The sequence below is a fragment of the Perna viridis genome, chromosome 5 (assembly GCF_037379345.1).
Source record: "Perna viridis isolate PV_CMFRI_1.1 ecotype Kerala chromosome 5, ASM3737934v1, whole genome shotgun sequence".
NCBI classification, from domain to species: Eukaryota; Metazoa; Mollusca; class Bivalvia; order Mytilida; family Mytilidae; genus Perna; species Perna viridis.
Window position 1 is genome coordinate 50,960,929 of NC_142449.1, and position 25,142 is coordinate 50,986,070.

Sequence of the window (25,142 nt, forward strand, 5' to 3'; positions counted from 1 at the left end):
GGTCTCTCTACCAAGGACGATGATTGTGATTTACCGTCTATGTACTTGATTCCTAAACTCGACAAGAATCCATACAAACAACGTTTCATAGCTGGATCTGCAAAATGTACCACCAAACCTCTTTCAAACCTTTTAACTTCTATACTCACAACTGTCAAAGAGGGTCTACAGTCCTACCACAACACTTGTTACTCCCGTAGTGGTATTAATTCAATGTGGATCCTGAAAAATTCGAAAGATATTTTGTAGACAATCATTTCAAGACTATTATCTGAATATAATAGCATTAAAACCTATGATTTTTCAACACTGTATACTTCTATTCCCCATACTCAGTTAAAATCCCGACTTAAAAACATTATACATCGTTGTTTTTCCAAAAAAGATGGTACACCTAGATACAAATATATAGTTCTTGGTAGAGATTCCTCATACTTTGTAAGAAATAATTCCAAATCATCTTCCAAATATACAGGGGAAGATGTTTACAAAATGCTGGAATTTTTAATCGACAACATATTTGTCCAGTGTGGTGGACGTGTTTTTTAACAAACGGTCGGCATTCCAATGGGTACAAATTGTGCTCCTTTACTTGCTAACCTATTCCTTCACTCTTATGAAGCTGACTTTACAGCTGATCTGATCAGAAAGAAAGAATATCGTTTAGCTAGATCCTTCAATCCCAGTTTCCGCTATATAGATGACGTATTATCTTTAAACAATCCCAATTTCGGGGATTTGATACATCGCATCTACCCAAAAGAACTTGAGATAAAGGATACTACAGACACTGTGAAGTCAGCCTCATATCTTGACCTACATTAGTAATCGATGGTAAAGGAAAACTATTAACCAAACTTTTCGACAAACGTGATGACTTTTCATTCAGAATTGTCAACTTTCCTTTCATCTGTGTATGGAGTGTTCATATCACAACTCATACGTTATGCCAGAGCTTGACTTGCCGAAACCACGCAGACTTTTTCTATCGCGCTAGAACTCTAACAAATAGGCTTTTGGAACAGAGTTATGTTGCTACAAAATTGAAGTCATCACTACATAAGTTTGATGGCCGTTATCATGAACTCGTGGATCGTTATGGTGTATCCGTCAGCACCGTTAATTGCAACGTACAAAGAAACCAAGGATAAAATAGGGAATGAATCATTACTATCAGTGCTTGTAGTTAGGCCATTGAATACTGGTATTACCTGCTTGATTAGTAATAGTAATATTAGTAATATTAGAAAAGGTTACGTAATATTCGGAATTGAAAAATAAGATTTAGATAGAAAAAAAAAGAGATAAATTTTGACAATTTGTAATTAACACACTAAAATACATTCGCATTCTTTGCAGTCAGGGACACAGACCAGACATGGAAAACAGACATGCACAACAAAAAACACAGAGTGACTAAAATCATACATACATAGTAACAAAAGCAAAATGAGCAACTCGGACTTCACTAAAACCTGCGAGCATAGACCAGGTGCACCGGTAGGGTAAGCGTCCTCTGCTTTTCTAGAAACACTCGCCGAGTTGCTCATAAAAAGTCAAGTCCGGGGTAGACAAACGAGGAGAGGAAAACTATGACCCGTTGAATAAATCAGTTTTCATGGTACAGATTACGCTATAACGATCCACGAGTTCGTGAAGACGATCATAAAACGTCTGTAGTGATGACTTCAATCTTGTAGCAACATAACCCTGTTCCTATAGCCTATTTGTTAGAGTTCTAGCGCGATACAAAAAAGTCTGCGTAGTTTCGGCAAGCTCTGGCATAACATAAATAACATAATGAAAAAAAGAACTTTTGCCTTTATTTAAACATAAGTGAAAGGAATAACTATATTTCAATACCGTTATTTGCCAGTTTATATTTTCATATGATGATAGAAGTGGATTGTTTGAATTTTAAATAAAATCAATTGCAATTAAACAAGCTGAACAAAAAGAACAAAAAAAGTGAAGTGAGAGTTACTTCAACAGTAATGAAAAGAAGTTTGATAAAAAATGATAACAGAATGCGATAAATTTCACTAGAAATAAGTAGTTGGAGTAAATGTATTAAGACAATTACTGTTTACCCTTTGTTCGTCCAAAGATCGAGGTGTAGCATCAGATGGTTCCTTTCCATAAGATACATGATAAGCTACACATCTAGTAGGTTTAACAGCATAGTCTATAATAAAATGTGTTTGTAAAGTCTAAAACACTATTACAAGACGGTGTCTTAAGTATAGATTAATTCAAAATGGTAGCTATAATTACCTAATGACTTATGGTTAGATAGAATATATGCCAAAAATGAACTAGCAAATGATTTATTAAACGAGTGCATAATAGGATAATTAATTGGACAGTTCAGAAGAACGCCTAGATTTCACGGATGAGCGGAACTTGATCCACGCACGAGTTAAATTTTCAAGCGTTCTTGGCAAGCGAGTTTATCGATTTTTAAATTCTCTGATCAGTGGATTGATTTCAAAATTGTGAGGTTTTGGCGGGAGAAAGTCCGAAAATAAAATCACCAAATTTATATCATAGTGTGAATTATCGACATTATTTACACTGGGAACATTTAATAAAACACTGTTAACTATTTAATGATTATTATTATTACTCTTTATTACAATAACTTACCCTCAAATCCAAGGTAAACCAGATAAAGGTAAAACTTATCTCCAATATACACTGTAGAAATGTCTGGTCAATTGATGACATCCTCTTTCTTTAAATATTTATCTGCTTTTGAAAACATTGCCACTTAACCGACTTCATTGGGCCTGATAACTATCGCTGTGTCTCTGCTGGCAAAAAAGGAGAAAATAACATTTAAGCAATTTAAGCAGGTATTCAAGGTCGGTAGATTCAAACATTAAGCAAGTAATATATTTTTAAATAAAATTTGCATTGGTGATATTCAACGTTTTAATTTCATATCAACGAACCAAATTCAACCGTATTTCAAAAACAAATCAATACCAATTATTTTATATTCCTATATTTCACCTATTGCCTATAAACCAATTTACTATTCCTGTAAAAGCTCCCCATTCAAAAAAGGTTCTTTCGGTCATGTCATTACGGGAGATTTTGACATCATAGAAAACGAATCTATCCGAATCTATGTCCTTTTTTAAAGGTGCCAAGTACACTGAACCATGCTCCATATATTGGAATTATAACTTTAAAATTCTCATGGATGTCGCGGAAGACTAATATGAGAACAAGAATACATTGATTCACTGTCAGAGGGCGTAAAGGCTGTAATGTCAGTTTTCAAAGACGCCGATGTAGCAAATAAATTGTCTACTATACATGACAAATTTGCTGTTGTACCAGCAGACGAAGCCATAAGCAACATTGTGTTCGTCTGCAAAACGCATTATATCAAATGTGTATTATCAAAGGTAAATGTACAAAATAATAGCATTAATAAGACCTAAACTGCTATCACACTAGTCAAAGAAGAAATAGTGGAAAACCATAAATCTGTGCAATCCTCCTCTGGTCTCTCGACCAAAGACGATATCCATACGCACAAATCTACTTAGCTGGATTTGCAAAACGTACAAAACCTCTTCCAAAAATATTAACGTCTTCACTCACACGTGTCCAAGAGGGTCTCCAGTCCTACCACGACACTTGTTACTCACATAGTGGTATTAATTAAATGTGGATGTGGATCCTTAAAATATTGGAAAGATCTTCTGGAAACCCTTAATTCAAGATTATTATCACAATTCAATAGCATTTAAACATGATTTTCAACTCTTCATACTTTTATTCCCCATTCTCCGTTAAAATCTTGACTTAAAACATTATACATCTTTGTTACTCATAAAAGACTGTACATCGAGACACAAATATGTAGTTCGTGGTAGAGATTCATCATACTTAAAAATGCTGGAACTATTTTATCGACAACATATTCACGAATTTTAATTGGCGCTCTTTCAACAAACGGTAGGCACTCTTATGGGAACATATTGTGCTCTTTTACTTGTTGATCTATTCTTTCACCCTTATGATGCTTACTTCCAATTCAATCTTTAAATCTAGATCAAGATATGACTTCACATTGTCTGTAGTATCCTTTATGTCAATGTCTTCGGAGGTAGATGCAATGTACAAAATCTAGGAAACTAGGATCGATTAACAATAATACGTCATGTATATAAAAGAAACCGAAATCAAAGGATCTTGTTAAACGATGTTCCTCTTTGCGGTCATATAAGCCAGAAATTCAGCCTCATATGACTTATGTTTCTACAAAATTGAAGTCATCAATACAAAAGTTTTATGGTCGTCACGCATCATGAACTCGTGGATCGTAAAAGTATCTGTCTGCAACATGAGAAACGATTTGTTCAATGTTTCATGGCTTTCCTTACCTCTATAATTTACCCCGAACTTGACATTTTATGAGCAACTCGATGGGTGTTTCTTAAATAGGATAGAACGCTTACCCTACAGGTGCACCTAGTCCATGCTCCCAGTTTTAAGGCAGTCCGTGTTGATCATCTACTTGTATTGCTTTGTATGTATTATTTTATGTTCTTTGTTGTGTGTGTATGTTTTACCAGTCTGGTCTTTGTGCCTGGATTACATTATTTGATATCTGCTCGTAACTTGGTTCCCTTGATTACTCTTTCACTCATTGTTCTAAAAAGCTGGCAATTCGAGTTATAAGCTTGCAACTAAAATGCATGTCAAAAGCAACAACTACTTTTTCCCTCTCTAATATTACTTTTAAGGGAGATAGGGGCAGGCGATTTTTTCAGGATACTTTTTTTCCCATCGTTTGTACGTTTGGTATTGCAACTTTCTCATCTTATACTCTGATTCCAGAGAAACATTTATATATCCGACATGTACTTTCGCTTCCTTCTTCGTCGTTATTGTACGAACTTACAGTTTTAGCCCATGTACAACTTGCCTTTTCATTCCATTGGTTGGTACAGGTGTACATTTTACAGTAACAGTATGTAAATTAAGCCCACCATTCAAACTTGGTAAGGTTGTTCGAATAGCATAGCCTTTTTCTCCATCATAAGTTGGATAATGTAAAATAAATGACACTGTCCTCTCTTTCTACAAAATGTATTATTTTGTTAAAGATATAACAAAGTGTAATATATGATTGTACATAGATACTGAAAGATATTGTAAAATTTTCTGAACGAATCGACAGTATATATACTAGTACGAGGTATATAATCAGAAGCGCTCAAAGGATAATATCGGAAACATTAATAGTTTTTGTTAAATAATGGTTTCATTTTTTGACAATTAGTTATTCTTTGCTTTTTTAATAAATACAATACCTTAATGTCAGTTGACGAATAGCAGGTCTTCGGTATAATGTATGTAGATGTGATCACTCTTTGATTAACTTTGCAATGCTAGACATTTCCATCTACTGACAATATGATGGAATTTTGTGTAATAACCCTTATCTCAACATTACCATTTTCAAAACAATCTTAAAGAAAATAAAGCAGAAGAAAACAGTGTCATGATATATAACCATATATATTTAAGAACAGCAGAATACCAAATTTTCAGGATTTCACCTCAAATTCCTTTCCAATAAGAATTTGGCAAACCAGCTTCGGAGCACACTATCTATAAAAGTTACTGTTGTCAACAATTCAACCAGTTTCAAAATATTCGTCTAGGTAAGTCTATATAATATAGTGAATTAAGTAAACTCTCGAAAATAGTAGGACCTGGTTGATAAAAAAAGCTACACATAAACAAGCGAACAAGTACATTGTGCTATTTTAGTTTGAAGAGGCATATTTTCCTCCTCTGGTTTTCACTTTATGTGAATATTGCGTACCACGTGTATCACAATTATAATGTTAAAAGTCATTATGCTATAATTCGAACATAAATAAATTCCTGTACTACATTCATATCTGACAACTTACTTATTGTATACTGAGGACCTTGGCGGTGGGTAGGTGGGGTGACTGTGTATGTGTTGTCCGTTGTGTACCAAATGATCACCTTTTGACGGATGAAAACAAATATCGATTGTCTACAATAACATTATGTCCTCACTAAAACATTTCATCCACCAATTGTACTAAAAGTAAATGCATACACAATATTTTTTGAAAAATAATTTTATCGAAAATAATTTGGTTTAAATAAGATTGATATTTGCATTGTTTCTTGTGTATAGTATAGTAATTTGACATACAAGCCCATGGTTCTAATAGTACCAAACGTGATTATTCGCATTTTACATTATTTATTTAATCTGAAAATATGTTCAGTGGTTGAAATACATGATGTAAAAAAATAAGATTTTTTTCGGTATCACATACTTCTTGGTTAGTATTGGTGTCACGGTGTATTCTAATGACACTAGACTGAGACAAAGATACATAGTTAGGCAGTCTATTTTCCCGAACCCCGAGGTAATAGCTTTTAATACCACAACATGGTTGTGTACAATATGTCAGAAGGGAATGGTATGATGCATTACCATAATGAAGTGTGGAAAATTGTGAAGAGAAAACCAACCTCTCGGTGCTATATAGAAACTGATGTACAGTAAGTGAAAAAAATTATGGTAGAAGTTGTGGAATGACTAAATTAACTGTGAAATATGAATGATAAATAAGTGAAATTAGCTATTTATCATTATTTCTTTTTTTGTTTTGTTTTGTTTCGTTTTTTGTTTCTTTTTACCTACATTTTCAATTATTTATTATTATTATATGTAGTAATTGAATACGTTTAACCAATAAAGGTATACATAATATTACTCGGCATTAAAATAAAAGTACGTACGATAAAAGTTAACAACCCTGTCATCTTCATTTCCCGTAGAAGAATAACTACATGTATATCATCCGCATCTCATCCTAGAATATGACAAAATAGTTAAGTATTCAATCATTGTACATGATACTGAACACAATCTACCTTAATAAAAAAAAATGAGGTAAGTATAAATATTGTAAGTTTTGGAATACCTGATCCTTTTTTTCAAGGATTTACTTTTCATCAGCAGTTTCAGGGTCAAATACATAAAATACATAATTTTGTTGATTTGACACCTCCTGTCTGATTTTCATTAAGACTGCAGCTTTTAGTTAATTGAATTAAAAACTACATCACACTTACCTATGATGTTGCTGATCTGTTATAGTATCAACTGGTCATTTATCTATCGAAAGTCTATATCTGATTATTGATGAAACACTTTTGGTTTTGAGTAAAGCATATCTTATTTAATTTGAAATTTAATATTTCATTCGAGTATTTTCTTTTCTTGTAAAGATTTGTCATTTATAATATGTAAGTTTATCGTTTTCATAGGATATTTTTATATGTACATCAAAATGTTTTACCTGCAATAAATTTTGGGTGAGTGTAGTTATGTACGTGTTTGTATATGAATAACTCGGTCAATTTAAATAAACAATGTCTCATGATATTGTATCGTAAACATGAGTAGATAATCATTTAATCATTAATTAAATATTTTAATGAAAGCCGAAGGACTCCAATACGTTTTTTTTTAACAAAATATCCTGCAAGTGTGTCGAGGACAAACAGGTAACCTTGGAGAATACTATGTCGATATATATCGCCAGAAAATAATTGCATTTTAAGGTATATCTATATAATCACTTGGAGTTTGCAGTTACATTTGCATATCAGTTTGCTCCCGTTGAAAAGCTTCTGTAGTGCTTTGGTACATTTATATGCATATATATATTCATACATATATTTATAATTCGAATAATTTCCTTTTTGTCTTATTCAAATGTTCCACTCGTAGAACCACACATTACTACTTTGAATTTCCAATTTATACTACGTAGTCTTTAGTGCAGTTATCATCTTTGACCAATCCTTTACTTTAGAAATGTAGCATTTTGAGTTCTAGAATTCTGAGATTGTTTCAAGAAAAAATCCGGTGTTTCTGGTTTTGACGATAGTAATAGTATTGTAACAGCAAATGGCTATAAGTACAACAATTAGTTCAGATTTGAAGTAGAATAATATTGATCAACAATGTATGAACTATTATGTTTTCCCTCTTTAGTATATGTGAGTGAAATAAAGGACATTTATTTTTATTAAGTTTTTGTAAAACTCCATGACATATATATGAGACCCTATAAGAGACAAACTAAAAAAAGATAAATAAAAAGAAAAAAAAAACAAACAAAAAAAAAACAAACAAAAAAAAAAAAAAAACATAAAGAACATCAATGTAAGACATCTTGGAAATATCATGCACCGAATTTGCCCACATTTTGTTATTTTACTATTACTAAATAGTAAGATTATTTATTCGAGTTATTTCATATTATTTGTTGTATGTTTCTAGTCTATCCCTGCATTGTGTTCTTTTGATTTCCACTAGAATCTTTATTCCCTTGATAAGTCTTAATCACCTTAAAAGCTTTTCCAATAAACCGATCCACGTGAAGCAGATGCATTTATAGGCTTTGACGTAATATAACGAAAAACAAAACTTAAGATTCTTTTCATGCACATGTGGAATTTTCAGAATTTTACTTACAATGCAAATGACATGCAAAATGGTTGCATCATGTTTCTGCGTGACCTTAATGCAATACTTGAAATACTTACATTTGACTTCATTTTGATAGGGCCAAAATTTTAAAGTCATTTACTCATGGTTTGACCGTCATATTAGTTATTGTAGCTAGGGATTTAATTGTTGATCATCATAGTTGATTGAATCATTAGGGTTCAATTTCACAATATGGGAGGTTTGTGTTTCCAGTTTCTGAGCACTGCGTTTTGAATTTATCCGTCCTTATCGCAATTCAACTCTTTTACAAGTGCTAGTAACGTAGTTTTAATGTCAATTTGGTTGAAATCATCATCGTGCACTAGCACATAATCTCCCGCACGAATGTGTAAATGTACCGATAAAAATAACAGATATCTATTTCTACTAAAGTGTAAGGAAAAAGCATGAAATGGAAAATATTGCATTATAATGCAGCGTTTCTAGATCCCGAAAGTAAATAAAACGCAGATCGGTCTTTGGATTTCAATATGATCTACATCTGAAATTTCGGATAGGAATATGAAACTACAAACACTACTACATAATGCTGGAACTGTGAATTCAAAAATGGCAAACAGAAAATATAAATATAACTTCCGGACGGTATTGTTTGCTAAATGTAACTTGCTGAACTCGTTGATCATGACGGTGTATCCATCTACGCCATGAAAACTGATTTGTTCAACGTGTCATAGTTTTCCTTTCCTCTTTCTACCCCGGACTTGACTTTTTATAAGCAATTCTCATTAAGAGATCTCATTTACAAATTTATAAAATGAAATATTTCTGTTGAACATTAAGATTACTTGAGTCTTGCTCCCATCCCCGAAGACTTTGTTCTTTTAATTAAAACATGTAATCTTTCAGATCAAAAGATAACAAATTTTAACTTCATAACAACTGATTAACTCTTCTGATATGCATCAGAAAGTATCGTTAGTCAACGTCTTTCAAACATATAGAAACGTAATTTCAATGTTGCTTTCTTACTTTCGGTATACATATTTATTAATTATCTACTCTTTAGCAAAACTATACAAGAAAAACAGATAGTGGTGCTTGATGTATGATTAAGATAGTCTTAAATATTATTTTAGACGTAATATTATAAATCAACTTCTAACATGACTGTTTGGATCATCCTGCAACAAAATGTTTACAGGCTTTTATCAAAAGTCCGTCCGTAGTCTGGTGTAGAATGTATGTATGTAACATGTATATTGGTTTCATTTAGATGTTGTGCTTCAAATGGAAAATATTGCATTATAATGCAGCGTTTCTAGATCCCGAAAGTAAATAAAACGCAGATCGGTCTTTGGATTTCAATATGATCTACATCTGAAATTTCGGATAGGAATATGAAACTACAAACACTACTACATAATGCTGGAACTGTGAATTCAAAAATGGCAAACAGAAAATATAAATATAACTTCCGGACGGTATTGTTTGCTAAATGTAACTTGCTGAACTCGTTGATCATGACGGTGTATCCATCTACGCCATGAAAACTGATTTGTTCAACGTGTCATAGTTTTCCTTTCCTCTTTCTACCCCGGACTTGACTTTTTATAAGCAATTCTCATTAAGAGATCTCATTTACAAATTTATAAAATGAAATATTTCTGTTGAACATTAAGATTACTTGAGTCTTGCTCCCATCCCCGAAGACTTTGTTCTTTTAATTAAAACATGTAATCTTTCAGATCAAAAGATAACAAATTTTAACTTCATAACAACTGATTAACTCTTCTGATATGCATCAGAAAGTATCGTTAGTCAACGTCTTTCAAACATATAGAAACGTAATTTCAATGTTGCTTTCTTACTTTCGGTATACATATTTATTAATTATCTACTCTTTAGCAAAACTATACAAGAAAAACAGATAGTGGTGCTTGATGTATGATTAAGATAGTCTTAAATATTATTTTAGACGTAATATTATAAATCAACTTCTAACATGACTGTTTGGATCATCCTGCAACAAAATGTTTACAGGCTTTTATCAAAAGTCCGTCCGTAGTCTGGTGTAGAATGTATGTATGTAACATGTATATTGGTTTCATTTAGATGTTGTGCTTCAAATGGAAAATATTGCATTATAATGCAGCGTTTCTAGATCCCGAAAGTAAATAAAACGCAGATCGGTCTTTGGATTTCAATATGATCTACATCTGAAATTTCGGATAGGAATATGAAACTACAAACACTACTACATAATGCTGGAACTGTGAATTCAAAAATGGCAAACAGAAAATATAAATATAACTTCCGGACGGTATTGTTTGCTAAATGTAACTTGCTGAACTCGTTGATCATGACGGTGTATCCATCTACGCCATGAAAACTGATTTGTTCAACGTGTCATAGTTTTCCTTTCCTCTTTCTACCCCGGACTTGACTTTTTATAAGCAATTCTCATTAAGAGATCTCATTTACAAATTTATAAAATGAAATATTTCTGTTGAACATTAAGATTACTTGAGTCTTGCTCCCATCCCCGAAGACTTTGTTCTTTTAATTAAAACATGTAATCTTTCAGATCAAAAGATAACAAATTTTAACTTCATAACAACTGATTAACTCTTCTGATATGCATCAGAAAGTATCGTTAGTCAACGTCTTTCAAACATATAGAAACGTAATTTCAATGTTGCTTTCTTACTTTCGGTATACATATTTATTAATTATCTACTCTTTAGCAAAACTATACAAGAAAAACAGATAGTGGTGCTTGATGTATGATTAAGATAGTCTTAAATATTATTTTAGACGTAATATTATAAATCAACTTCTAACATGACTGTTTGGATCATCCTGCAACAAAATGTTTACAGGCTTTTATCAAAAGTCCGTCCGTAGTCTGGTGTAGAATGTATGTATGTAACATGTATATTGGTTTCATTTAGATGTTGTGCTTCAATGCATCGAATTGACATCATTGTACTGTCTGAAAAAAATATGTCTTGTATGTACGATTTAAGGTATATGTGGACCATTCAAAAGTTGCGTATTTTAAAAACAAATAAAGAGCCCTACTGTATATTTTATTTCAGAAAATAACCATTAAAAATGAACATATACAATGTATTTCAAAATGTTTGAACTTTTTTAAACCATTTTAGAACATTAAAACACTTCCTCTTTTAACTTATGAAATACACGTATAAAACATTGCCATATTCTGTTTCATGGGGGACTAATAATAACGAAGAAGAAATGTCAAAGTATAAATCTTCATAAGTACATAAACATTGCTGCCAATTGTCAGACCTGAAAAGAATTAATCAAAATTCATTTAAAAAAGGTGTAAGAGCAGGCTAACAATAACAAAGTCAACAGTTTGTTCGAATCATGTCAGTAAGTGTGATGTTAAACTATATAATAAGTGTTTGGATTTATAATTATTCATTTTCTTTCGGTTTGGGATCGTAAATTGTTTATATCATGTAATTATTAATTGAATGAATAATGATGTTATGTTGTTATGGTACAAATGTGATTTAAGTCCCGATTCGGTAAGCGCTTATTATGTGCAAATGTTAGATAATTGTAGAAAAAAACGAAGCAAAAGCTGCTGCCCTGTTGGGCAATTCCTTTCCCATCATAAATATCAGAGCTGTTGAGTTAGGTGGAACATATGTATCCAACAAAACCAATTTAAACTTGCATTACACTTGCTAAATATATTAATTCATCCAACGTCCCTATAAATTGCAGTGACTCAAACATACACTGACATTTGTTTAAATATTTAAGAATGTTGTTTATGATCTATAGCTATCGTCAATTTTGCACTATCATGGTTTTAGACCTAATGTTGATGGAGTGTTCAAATAAGTTGAAGTATTAAAGAGGTGTCCATGTAGAAACTAGGCAGTTCATATGATATGAGTGGCTCTTGGAAAAAATTATCCCAGGGCATTTTTTGTTCCAGTGTAATGTTCATATCATATGTATGTCAGAATGTTCAAAGATTAATTTAATCGACAATTGAATGAAAATGATTTTAAATTTCCCTAAGAAAGCAACCAAATTTTGCACAAAATGAAAGAGTCATCTCCCTTGTACAATGAATTTCAATGCTTTCTACGTAAACCATTTCTTTTTAACGGTTGCAGTCAATAAAAAAACCAACATTCAACGTTATAGATAATTACAAATTTAGTCTTACGGAGGACACAAAGCGCACGTGCTAGGCATGCACCTTATTGATCATATGAGAGAACAGCCTTTCAGGTTTAAGTGTCACAAACAAGGCACAAAGAAGTACTTTAAATAATCACAAACGTCGTAGGCTGAGAAAAGACCGACGTATATTCGTCGTAAATATCTGTTGAAATATGCTGAAAATTGCAAAGCGATGCCATTTTGACACTACCTCCCACTTACAAAATATTTACAACATTGTATGAATAGACGCCCTTACTGATTATTGACTTTATATATGTATGGTATAAGCTATTAAAATGCAATTTTACGAAATTTATAGATCAGAAATACGTACCAAGCGATTTCTCTTCTACGTATGATCTCTCGCGAATCTGTAAAGTTCTTCGTTTTATTATATCTGTATTATGACCTGTTCTCTTTATCTTTAAATTATCACAATTTTGACCCTGCAAGAAATTATTGAACACCACAATCGTTTTATTCCTCGATGTACAAAATCCTTGAAAAGTCAATTTTCGCGGTTTCAACACGATGATTTTGAAATACTCCTATTTAGTATAGAATTGTGTAATTAATAACAATGTAAGAACACTATGTCTTCGGAATATATTTTTGAATACAATAATACAATCAAAGAACAGAAACAAAATCCATCAACTGCAAGTTAAAAATATATAAAAACCCAATTTACAGAGTGTTTAACTAAAAATAAATTTTGAATACCAAATGCACGATTGTTAAATCTACTCGAGAAAGTTTTCAAGTATAATGCCCAAAGAGAATTTTATAAGATATAAGCTTGCATGTTAACTATTATACTCCGTGACGTATAATATGTATCAGAAAAATCCGTTCACCGTATGACTATGACTATTAAAGGTATAAATTTCTTATATAGTCTTTGTATTCTATAACACATTTTTTGTATTATATTATATATTTATTTATGTATATGAAATTAACAGAATTTTCTGGTTCGAAATCACAATTCAAACTTCTCCCTCTCAGCAATTATTGATTTTTTTTTCAAAATAAATCTCATCTTAATAATATCCATCAGATAATTCTAACAACGAATAAATGCATGTCGGATGGATATGCCATTTTTGATGATGAACACATGAACACAAAGTTATATTATCTGATTCAATTTTAGAACACTTTGATTCTATTTAATATAATTTCCGTACAAACCAATGCATATATTACTAGGTTGTTTTCCTATGACGAAAACAGATAATTATACAAAGTACTAACACATTAAACCTATACAGTACCTGTGAACATGACGAACAAACTAAAACACTACAGGTGAACGTTACATCTTGAGCTGATCTAAATCGAAATGCTTTAATTCTTGATGACAATGTCGTTGAATCTTTTCTTTTAAATGGAGAAAAAAACTCAGTGTGTGATGAGTTACAGCTGAAACAAATTACATCGTATTTATTATTATAAATATCCTCTTCTAAGCATTTATACTGAAATGTTCTCCTGTCCCTAATTAAAATATCTAAAACTAAACACTGCTTATTCATTTTACCGTTTTGAATTCGTTTTTTTGTGTGTGTCAAGCCTTAAAAAATGTGAGATAATATTATTGTTTAAGAAATAATTTCTGGACTTTTCCTCGGAAAGCCAAATATTTGGCTTTTACAATCAGCTCCCCAAACTAGTTTAAAGAACTATTATTTTACCTTTTTCTATAATAATATTTTGAAATACATGTATATAATCATGATTAGAATTGACTCCAAAAATGAAAACATCTACATTTACAAATAAATAATCCAACGGAATTGTGTCATCGCGTACGTCGCATCATGTGAGGTAAATACGATCATGGTGGAAATGCCGCACCAGGTCGTTAGGGTTTGTCAAACAAAATTAACAAGTTACGGTCCTCTGAAAAAAAAATCATTGTTGCTTGTGAATAACATAAATGTTGATTTTACCAACGATAATGTGTTAGCTTGGTTCAGCATTATCATGTCCTTCAATGGATTGGCCGAAACCGTCATTTCACATGCGTCCGACAACTGACATTTTGAACACGTTCAATGCCAATGCAATTTGCAGGTTCCTTTGTCGATTTTGTTCTTCTTCAAAGTGAATTGTTAAGTAATTTAAATCCTGGTTTAATTCACAATTAAACAAAAGTTCAACGGCGGTGTCGGTTGTGAAGCCATATGTTTTTGTCTTACGTAAATGTGTTGATAGAACAGCCTAAGGGTTTGACCAAAATATTTTATTTTTCGATATGTTTTTATGTAGTACGCTAAAATCGTAATAGAATAGAGTTAAAAATTTTAAAAAATATTATTGTGTTTATCGCTTTCATAATAAGCGGAAGATTATATCGATGAATACAATAAAGTCACCTATTCATTACAATAATTACATTGACAAAGTGTGAACAGTGATTTACGCTCTTTAGAGGCCTAATTTGTGTCTACAAAGCGAAAGTACCAAACAATTCTAGAATCCAAAATCGTGCCCTTCTGGAAACTACCACGTTGTTTGTGTATAATAAAGAAAACAAACTATACTTGACCTTCATAATCAAATTAACAATGTTTTTATTTTCACATTATTGAAGAGTGTACCAAGAAAATACGGGAGCATTATGACGAATGTGATAGAAAACTTAGTCATATCACTTTGCACATAAAGACTTCTAGTGCTGTTGTCTTCTTTCATTTATTCAAATTTAGAAATGGTGTTGTCTTATATACACTTGAACAATTGTTCACATTGCAAACTAAGTTTCCAATCCATGGGTATTACTGGCCATTCATTTCATTTAGGTGATGGTTTAAACGTCAATTATCAATATAATTGACGTATAATATAAACGTGTATATATGCAAAATATACGCGCATACATACGAGTTATTAATATATGTGTATATAATTAGCAGCAGATTATGTTAATTTGTCCAAAAAAAAAAAAAAAACTGGCAATAACGATAGTTTTGATTTGTTTGAAATATCAACACATACATGCGAGAAACACGTGTGTATTTTAACAGGTACATATTACGTGTATATAGCAAAAATAATTGTGTACACCATCACGCAAATCACATGAACGGCCACTCATACCCAAATCAGTAGTTTAAATTTGACAGGGATTCCACAGTGTCTTAGTACATTCCAAAGTGCATATCAGTTAACTATGCTAAGGCCTTCTTGAAGTCAACAAAGTTTATGTAGAGGGGTGATTTCCATTCTATTTACTCCTCGATGATGGCTCGTAATGTGGCAATTTGGTCAATACATGACCGACCGCATCGGAATCTGGATAGTAGCTGAATTCCTCAGGTCGCCCTTCTTGGGAAGCATAATGATGTAGCTGAAACTCCACTCTTCAGGGATTTTGACTGTTTCCCAGATATAAGGTGATTAGGGCCCCGTGCAGATCCGAATGTCAACAGAACAGGTGAAACATTGCTGCTTGGGCTTTAGACCCCAACAACCAATCAATCAATCGAGATGTTTTTTCCAGGTTGATCTTCAAGACCTCAGGTGGAAATTTGGTTCGGTCCTGGGGCTTTTCCAGTCCTTATTCGTAGGGCTTTTATGATTTCATCCTTCAATATTGGGCCAGTATCAACATCAAGGTCTTCTTCAGGAGGTAGATCAGGAGCATCTGATATATCTTCTTCATTTAAAAGTGGTCGAGCTAGGTTTGTTATCACATTGTTATCTTTGTCTTTCAATGGTTTGGATGTGTTGGTCTTTCTGCCTGTCAGTTTGCGTGTGATGTTGTACTCAGGTTTTTTTTTCTGTCCATTGCATCTTTGCTTTTGAAGCGAACTCGTTGATGTAGGTTGTTTTAGCATGCCTGTTCTTATCTTTTTACTTCTTTCCTAATACCTATACGCTCGTCAACCATTCTTCCAGCAATCTTGTCTTGACCTGGTCTAGTTATATCTTAATTGACCTACGCTTCTCAGTTGTCTCGATTGTATCGTCAGATAATCATGGCTTGTATTCCTTAGTTGAGAATCCAAGTTCTTCTTGGCATGTGGTGTTATATGTGGATGTTATTCTTTCCATTGTTTGTCTACTGCGCCTCTTCCTTATGTTATACTTTCGCTTCTAATCTGATCTTGTCTGGTTGCCACGGTTATCTTTATCTTCAATTTAGCCACCACAAGTTTATGATCAACACCTCTATAAGCTCTAACGGATGTCATAATCTTCCTCCACCTCCTGGCGATTGTAATATGGCCTATCTGGTGTTTAGTTTTCATCTCTGAAGACACCCGGGTTGTTTTGTGTATACCATTGTGAGGGAGTTGGAATGTCGTACCTCCTATGACCACAGCAGAAAATATTTTTTTTATATTTCTTCAAAGTGAAATTAATATGTTTTGTTTCAAAAATATCCAATGCCCCCAGCCTCAATATATAAATGGTTGGTGCCTCTCCATATGACGGGCTCCTGGCATTATCATACAGTAATATCATACCTCATATGAAATTGTAAGTTTTTTTGTTGGTTCACAAAGATGAATTATTCTAGTATACCAACCATTGTTTAGGTTTATCCCACTGCGGAACATGAAACCCCCTTCCATGAGGTGTACTATACAGATGCAATCGCGTTGCACTGTTTCGTACAGTTGACCCGGTCTAATTTGGTAAATATTAGAAAACTTGGTGGATATTTTAATCTTGGGTAATACAGCATTTGTACATTTATAGATGCAATACAGATACAAAGATATAAAATGCATGTTTTAAGCTTTCTGGAAATAATCAGGTCCTTGCCGCAGTGGTTTTTACTCCTCTGTACCAGCTGGCTGTTTTTTCAAAAATGCAAAATTACGCACGGACTTTAAGAATTAAAATCATGAACAAATGAACAGAAAAAGGCACACATTTTGTTGTTGATTTTATACAATAATACCGTGGCTGCTTATTCTTCCTTGAAGTATTAAATTACCTGATATTTTAGAAAACCTGTCCTTTGACAGTTAATTTTGAGAAGGCACCCAACATTTGTCATTCAAACTGATATTTTGTGCTCACTGTTACCCTAGCTACAGATTTTTATTACAAAATAAAAAAGAGTATAAATCATTTTCATGGATCTCCACTTTGTAAGGTTTTGAAAAATATTTACCTTTTACAGAAAAAAAAACTTGTTGTATTTGCTTGTTTGAGTATCTAAGGTTTTATTTCCAAAATATGTCATGAATTGTCTGCAGTGGCTTATCTATAGAATAGAACCTTATGATTAACACTCGCCTTTACCGTAATTTTTGTCTTATCCTTTCCGTTCTGTAGTCCGTTTTTTTTTATACTACTGCCCAAACAAAAACATCAGACGATAATTAAATAAAACATGTGAATGAAGAAATAATTAACATTTTTTTAAAGAAAACACAACGGTTAGGCAAAGAGTAATGGGATTGCTCCACAAGTTTCTATCAAAGAACAATGCACCAGATCATTTTGGAAACTTATCTAACAATTTATTTAATTGCCTGCAGTTGAGTGTTGTATATTAGGTCACCACAGACATTAATGTCACCTTCATCTCCGTCTCGGGCGATATTTATCCGTAATCTGTATACCACCATCAACAGAGCTTTCATATTCCTCAATGAAAAAGGCACAATAGTTGTTTATGTAAAGGGCATTTTCGATATACCCCTTGGAAGGGAAACAGAATATGTTTTCAACAATTAACATGTCCTTACCTGAAGCGGAAGGCGTTATCAGCAATTCAGTCATTTCCACTGTCCCTTGAACAATTAATTTATCATATTAATGCCCTCCACATAAGCAAAAAATGTATACATATAAAAACATGTATTAGAGGATAGAAGTATGACTTACGTTTGCAAATCCCATAAATTAAAACTATCGTTTGCTTGACTAAGAATATTACCAGGATAGGCTGTGCAGTTTGTTGGAATAATTGTATACTTGGTTTCTACAAGAAAAGTTAAAATCAGGAAATCAGGTTGATCAAAATAAAAACAAATATGAATACTCCATAACGTTATATAATTTGCATCCTGAAGATACAAGTTTTGACTCGTAAAAGTTATATGTGAAAGTTATAAATGCAAGACAAAGCTAAAAGTCTTTCACGCGGTATATCCCTTTAAGCCGAGGCTGCATGTATCATTTCATATGGATTCTATCAACAGTTGCAACGATGTGTGTACGAAAAAGTATGTTAAAGACAAACACAAATACGTAGGCAGAAAGATAAAACTTAATGACCTCGTGACTAAAGATGGCGACATAAAATTGATTGATGAAACTTGTATCTTTCAAATGATAGGTTTGCAAATATTTTTGTATAAATACGTATAAAAACATTTAAAAAAAATATTGATTATTTTTTGTTTAAATACCAACTTCCAATATACTTTAGAAACATATAGACATGGTCACCAACATAAGCAGTAGAGATTTCCGGACAGGCTTCATCATCACACTCTCTTATCCTCATCAGGACATTTCCTACTTCATTTTGCTTCCCCGGCAATATATAAATACTTGTGTCTAGTAAGTTGCTTAAAAAGTTTTAAATTTACAATATCAAATTTAAATCATGCATATCATTTAGTAGCATTCTTCTTCTACATGTTGTGTAACAGTTTATAATTTTATAGACGTCTTAATAGCCATGAAAAATTATACTCATTGTTATCTAATCAACAATTATTCTACAAAAAATGTTTAGGTCCAAAAAAACAATTTTTTAACTATCTCAAGCCAATATCACATAAAGTTGCTTGATCAATGATATGATCTAATGTAAAATACATTTATACTTTTGGAGTCGACATGTTAACTGAGGTCGCTTTGTACCATGAGTTGTATTTTTGAGTCTTCGGGTTAATCGTTTCAAGTTTTAGAGTATCTTTTCGTTTCGAGCGTAACTAGTACGAAAAATTTATTTGGTAATGCACTATTTATAAGACTCAGTCATACAAGTATTTCATACTGTAACAGAATTTCTATTGATCTAGCAAAGAAAACAAGAAGCCACATTTCACGTCAAATAGTCATATCGGACATTACGTTGTCATAAAAGTGATTAATATTTTAGATTATTTCCCATTCATGACCAATCTTAGTATTAAACGCTAGACTACTATCGTAGTTACCCAAAAACTTTACTTCGTGTTGACTCTCTACATGTCAGTATACAAGTAATCTTATTTGTACTGTTAATTGTAGCTTTTACCAAGTCTACATTGAATAACTACAATAAACATTGCGTCTATGAATAATGCATGCACAATGTTTAAACAATAAGTTTGAAGAAAACAAAACGATACATTAAATGTTGCTGTGCTGTTTTAAACAATGCTGAATTACTATTCCAATTGTTCTTTTTTTATATATTACTCCACTCGCACATTTACTTTTATTATTATTCAGTGGTTAATGTTGCAAAAAAGTTTGAGTATACGAAACAAGAAAAAATATATTCATATATGTATCAAACAGTAACAAATGTCATAAGATATGATAACTTTGGATTTAGAGGATGACGAAGGCAAACGGAATTTATTTCATGTTTGCTTAATAGAAGGGTATAATCATAGAAAATCAAATTATAAAATATCAGAATTGTAGGGGAAAACACCATTCCTGGATATGACTGTGTTCATTTTACTTCTTTTTACAAAAACTGGCTAAACGCTAATGTATATGCAATAACATACAAAGCTAGTATTATTTTAAAGAAATTATGAAAATCTGCAAAACTGCGATGTACGCACCAAAATCAAAAAAATGAAGATCATTTTTTAACAATTTCAAATCTTCATAAACACAAACTCTACGGCTTTGAGTGGCATTTCTTATCATGGCACATATCCTAAAATCAAAGGAAAGTACTAGCTCCATCAGTCAAAATTGCTAGCGAACGAACTACACATGAACGGAGTGAAGATTACTGATAGTTGAAATTAACGTTGTAAGGAGAACATTTTTAGATGTACAAAATGGCATGTTTTTATTCCTACCTGTGAGTGTTCTATAAAGCCTTCTGGCACGGTGAGGTTGTTTGTAACCTTCCTAGTTTCATTGTGAAAAATGTTATTAATAAATACTGGATTTGTTGAATCATTTAGATTAATTGTCATTGAGCTACGGTTGCAGACTGAAAAAATATTATCAAAAGAAAACAGTGAGCATACAAGAGTTACATTTCTATTGGGTACTCCCTATTTAACTTTTTCATCAAATATATATTCTGATAGACAGCCGTATAATATCTTGATTCATTAATAGTTATGACAACTCTCAAATTTAAAAATTACTTAAAGCAAACTATTTCAAAAACTGTTGGTAATACAAATTGGTAATAGTTCTTGTTGCTTTCGAAACATTTTCCCAAACAAGACTTGCGTTTATATGCTAATTCTATACCAAAATACATTATGCAGGTGTTCCAGAAATATATTTTTAATATGTCCTATGAATATATAATTTCTTGAACCATATGTAAATTAAAAAGTTTCCACAAAATATAATGTAGCTATATCTGATTGTTAAGAACTGCGTAATAGACGTTGCCGAAACTCCCCAGTAGTCATTGATAGGAGCATTTAAATTATTTGTTACGACTCCTTGATTTTTTTTGGCTTCGGCCGCTTTGGAATGGCGGCAATTTCTACAAATTAATTTTTGCATCATAATAGCGATATTTTTCAACTTTCAACGGCCATCGTTTTGAAATATTGGCCATGTGTGATATTTCATATAGTTCGTCGTGAACAGCTGTTTTTCGAGTTTAGTTTCAATTCATTCAGACGTTTCGGGAGAGTTCCAATATGTTCCAGATTTCTTTTTTTCGGGAGGGGCATTATAATAATGATATTTTTCAAACGCACATAAATGTACTTACCAACTTCAATAGTCTCACTGCAAGATTGTGTTTCCACTCTTACTAATAAAATGTTCTGAAAAGAGCATGAGTTTTTACAAACTCTTTTCATAAAGTGTTTCACGATACCGATTTTTAAAACAAAATAAACAATACGTTAAGAATTAAGTCAAGTGTTTTTCTTATCTGTTCTAGATGCAGAAAAGGAACAGTTTTCTACCTTATTTTCAGACAGTTTACATAAAATGCAAGCGTAATGTAAATTTAAGTGCCTCTTTTACAATTAAATGATAAATGGAACTTTAATTTTGCGAAACCAAAATACATTAAATGTCAATGATTTTTTTTAAAATCTGAACGATTACTTACTAACAGGCAGCCTAAAATTAAATTCATGCTAATTCTAGTCCAGTAATAAACACTTGTAAATGGCTTCAGGAATAGGTTATATGGCAATCATGTCTATTCTAAAATCAAAAACAAAAATCAGGTTTTTCTATGTTGATTATCGTTTTTTATAAACATATTTCTAAATGAAATCCTAGTGGGGAAGGCTTCGATCAGTAAAGTACAAAACTCTCGTAAAAACTAAGTTTTCAGTAACAAAAAAGATATTTAACAATAAATTGTGATAGACAAAACGAAAGACTAAGACTGCAAAATGGAAAAAGAACCCAAGAATATGATAACGTTACTAATTAGTCATGTTTGAACGCATGTACTCAAACACTGCTTGTAAAAAGCAGGTTGTTTTATTTTGATTATTTTTCATTGTATGAGTCGAGCTCCCAAAGTTTGTGACAAGAGTAAAATACGTACAATGAACTTTTGCCAATTAATCTTGGGAATGGCAAGAGAATTAATCAAGTGAACTTCATTTCGACCACAATTCAGAAGAACATATTCAGGATAAAGAAAACAGCACACGCAACAAAGAACATGAAATAACCCATAAACACGTAAAAGAAACCAAAGGTAAATGGAGATTACGTTATGACGATGACAAATTCATTCCAGAGGTACAAGTACTCAACAAAATATGAAAATGAAAATTAAATTTGTCATTTGTTACGTTAAACTCACCAATTCTAGAAAAGAAAATGCAAAAGTAAGTTCCACTCTAACAATAGCTGTTTACAGAAAACATCATAACTACCTGAATGGTAGCATAATTTGTTTCTTATTTGTATTGATAAGATAAAATATTGTTCATAACAATGGGCGGTAAGGAGTGTTTTTAAAATCTGAGATAACGTGACATCTAGTTGTGTCAAATATTTGATATGTACATAATTGATAAGTGTGGTAAATACAATCTTTCTTTTCTACAAATGTATACCGAAGCGTTAAAGATATAAAAATTAAGAAACACAAAAATTCCCTAACCCATAGATATTGGTCTAAGAAAAAAAAGAAAAGGTTATACACCACTAATATAACCACTGTACTTTAATAATCTAGGCAGAAATAGTCCTACACAAATTTTAGTGCACTTATGTTATGCCATTGTGGATAATGTTCATATCAAATCTGCACATGTGAACCTGTCTTTCGCAGAGAATCTTGTTTGATTTATTTGTATGTAAAATAGTCACTGTAACAGACTCAATTAAAATACGTTTATGAATTCTACATAAAGGCTCCCTTTTGTGCAATGCAGGTGAATTCCCGTTCTATTTTAGCTCATCAATTTTTAGGAGACAATGTCGCACGTCAAGGTAGTACAAATTCAGGTAGAAGCTCCATAACATTGATCTAATTAGCAAACTTAGCACTAGAGTCCATGGGAAGTGTCATTAGTAGTATGTTGCCAATATCTTTTTATCTACAAAATAATGTTCGAAACACCTACTTTGGCTGTCTATCATCAACTTCACAGGACCCTATGGACACCATAACTCAGCCATTTTTCCGATCTCCCACTGAAATAGAAAAAATTCTGCCAAGCGATGAAGAAATAAATAAATTAGCCTGCCAATTGTTTTCAGATAAGAACCTTGTGATTTGATAAGGTATGCATGTAGGTATATTTTTCCGCATGAGACAAATAACTGTGACCTAAACATAACAAAACAAGGAATAGAGACGACCTACAAACACAGTATTGTGATCAGAATAAATTACAATTGCATTAAAAATGGAGATAAGAAACAAACGAGCCCAATAAAAATTCCGTGAATGACATCAGGAATCAAGGCAGGTAATCATGTTCTGCTCTGCCTGAAGTATTCGTCTACTTTTGGCATCTTTCCAAAGAAAAAAAAATACCACAAAACCGGGAGTGATATCAGGTGCTTCGGAAGGTCAAGCATATGCTGCGGAATGAATTAGGCTCGGTTTCACACAATGAAAAAAATATATGCTCCGTACAGTGAGGTCCACCAAATTATAATGGGTTGCTATTGATATAGAGCTGTGGTTGTCATAAATAACCACTTTCCAAAGGCCTTGAATGGCTCCAATCACCAATTACCAGTCATTGGTAGGTAATGATTACACAGCAACTTCTGCTCATACCAAACCTGGGGTCAATTACAGAAAAAATTACAAATCAATTACCTGTCAGGTTCTTCAATTGAATTACAATTATGATTACACAAAATTTGTTAAGTAATTAATTAAATTACAATTACTTTGGTACAGTTATCAATTATTTTTCAATTACTTTTGCTTTATTATGAATAAGGAAAAAATGAAATACAAAATTTATACAGAATATTAAATAGTTACAATTTATAGTCAGACCAATTTCAAGATAAATTTCGAATGTCATAGGCCTATTTGATCATCATAAGGTCATGAAATGTATTGTCAGAAAGAGAACATCTCTCTGACCTTAACACATTACAAAGCAATGGAAGAAAATCTTTCAACAGAAGCAGTAAACAGCGGGGTACAGAAGTAACTCGTTAGCAATTTAAAGAGGCTGGGAGTTGGACATTTGTATATAGATCTCAATGATTAAGAAAATTTGTCAATAAAAATTGTGTACTTCAATATCTCACTTGCCTTCATATGGGTGACAAAATTGGATGATTTTTTTATACAATAACTAAAAGTATTAAAGATTTGAAGCACTTTTCTTCATTTAGAACTGATTAATTTGCACCACTAACATAACACTAAGGACCTGACACAATACCAGGTAGTAATGTTGTTCTTCGATAATATGATTTAAAACGCCTTTATAACGATGAAAGTCTAAAAGTTCCATAAACATTACACCAAAATGACATTATTATTTTTTTATATTTTTATACATGATTGAATGTTTGTTTACATATGTAAATATAATACTGTTTTTTTTGCAATTTTATTGGCTAAATAACATTTTGTTGACAACTCTGAATAAAAAGTCATCACGTTTACGTTAAAATCCATATTGCCCTATTCCAATATGACGTTTTGGACTAGTTAGTCAATAAAAGTATAATTGCGTAGGATTTTCCATATTGGCTGAGTAATTGATCCTTGGCTAGCAATATTGGACGCCACGGACCTTTAACGAAGCCAATATGG

The 25,142-nt window shown here is 32.2% G+C and overlaps 1 protein-coding gene and 1 long non-coding RNA gene across 8 annotated transcripts; both read right to left on the reverse strand.

Moving 5' to 3' along the window:
• Positions 1–1,809: 1,809 nt before the first annotated feature.
• Positions 1,810–9,796, reverse strand: LOC148618139 (uncharacterized). Of its 6 annotated transcripts, XR_015922661.1 has the most exons (7): positions 7,150–9,796; positions 6,814–6,887; positions 5,943–6,100; positions 5,334–5,428; positions 4,946–5,096; positions 2,647–2,813; positions 1,810–2,185 (listed from the first exon to the last, which is right to left on the reverse strand). It is a non-coding gene; the product is annotated as an uncharacterized LOC148618139 (long non-coding RNA). The 6 variants fall into 6 exon arrangements; XR_015922659.1 differs by having other exon boundaries at positions 4,946–5,428; XR_015922658.1 differs by having other exon boundaries at positions 4,946–5,491.
• A 1,815-nt stretch (positions 9,797–11,611) lies between these two features.
• On the reverse strand, positions 11,612–23,503 carry LOC148618140 (uncharacterized). 2 transcript variants are annotated; one of them, XM_088586031.1, is made up of 10 exons: positions 23,476–23,503; positions 21,993–22,090; positions 21,645–21,699; positions 20,761–20,897; positions 19,894–19,991; positions 19,139–19,296; positions 18,608–18,704; positions 14,032–14,179; positions 13,089–13,200; positions 11,612–11,854 (listed from the first exon to the last, which is right to left on the reverse strand). In XM_088586031.1, the coding sequence occupies exons 2-10, from the start codon at positions 22,017–22,019 to the stop codon at positions 11,781–11,783; spliced, it is 906 nt and encodes a 301-aa protein (XP_088442157.1). In that variant the 5' UTR covers positions 22,020–22,090; positions 23,476–23,503; the 3' UTR covers positions 11,612–11,780. The 2 variants fall into 2 exon arrangements, with proteins under 2 accessions (XP_088442157.1, XP_088442156.1); XM_088586030.1 differs by lacking the exon at positions 23,476–23,503 and adding an exon at positions 22,707–22,863.
• Positions 23,504–25,142: the final 1,639 nt, after the last annotated feature.

Bases quoted from the DNA above. Each gene is read 5' to 3' on its own strand.
- LOC148618140 (XM_088586031.1), bottom strand. From the start codon at position 22,019: ATGAATTTAATTTTAGGCTGCCTGTTA. The intron at 19,992-20,760 runs GTAGGAATAAAA...TGTTTATTGTAG, and splicing joins GCTTTATAGAACACTCACAG to TTATTCAATGTAGACTTGGT. The intron at 18,705-19,138 runs GTTGGTATTTAA...CTTTTCTTGTAG, and splicing joins GTTTCTAAAGTATATTGGAA to AAACCAAGTATACAATTATT.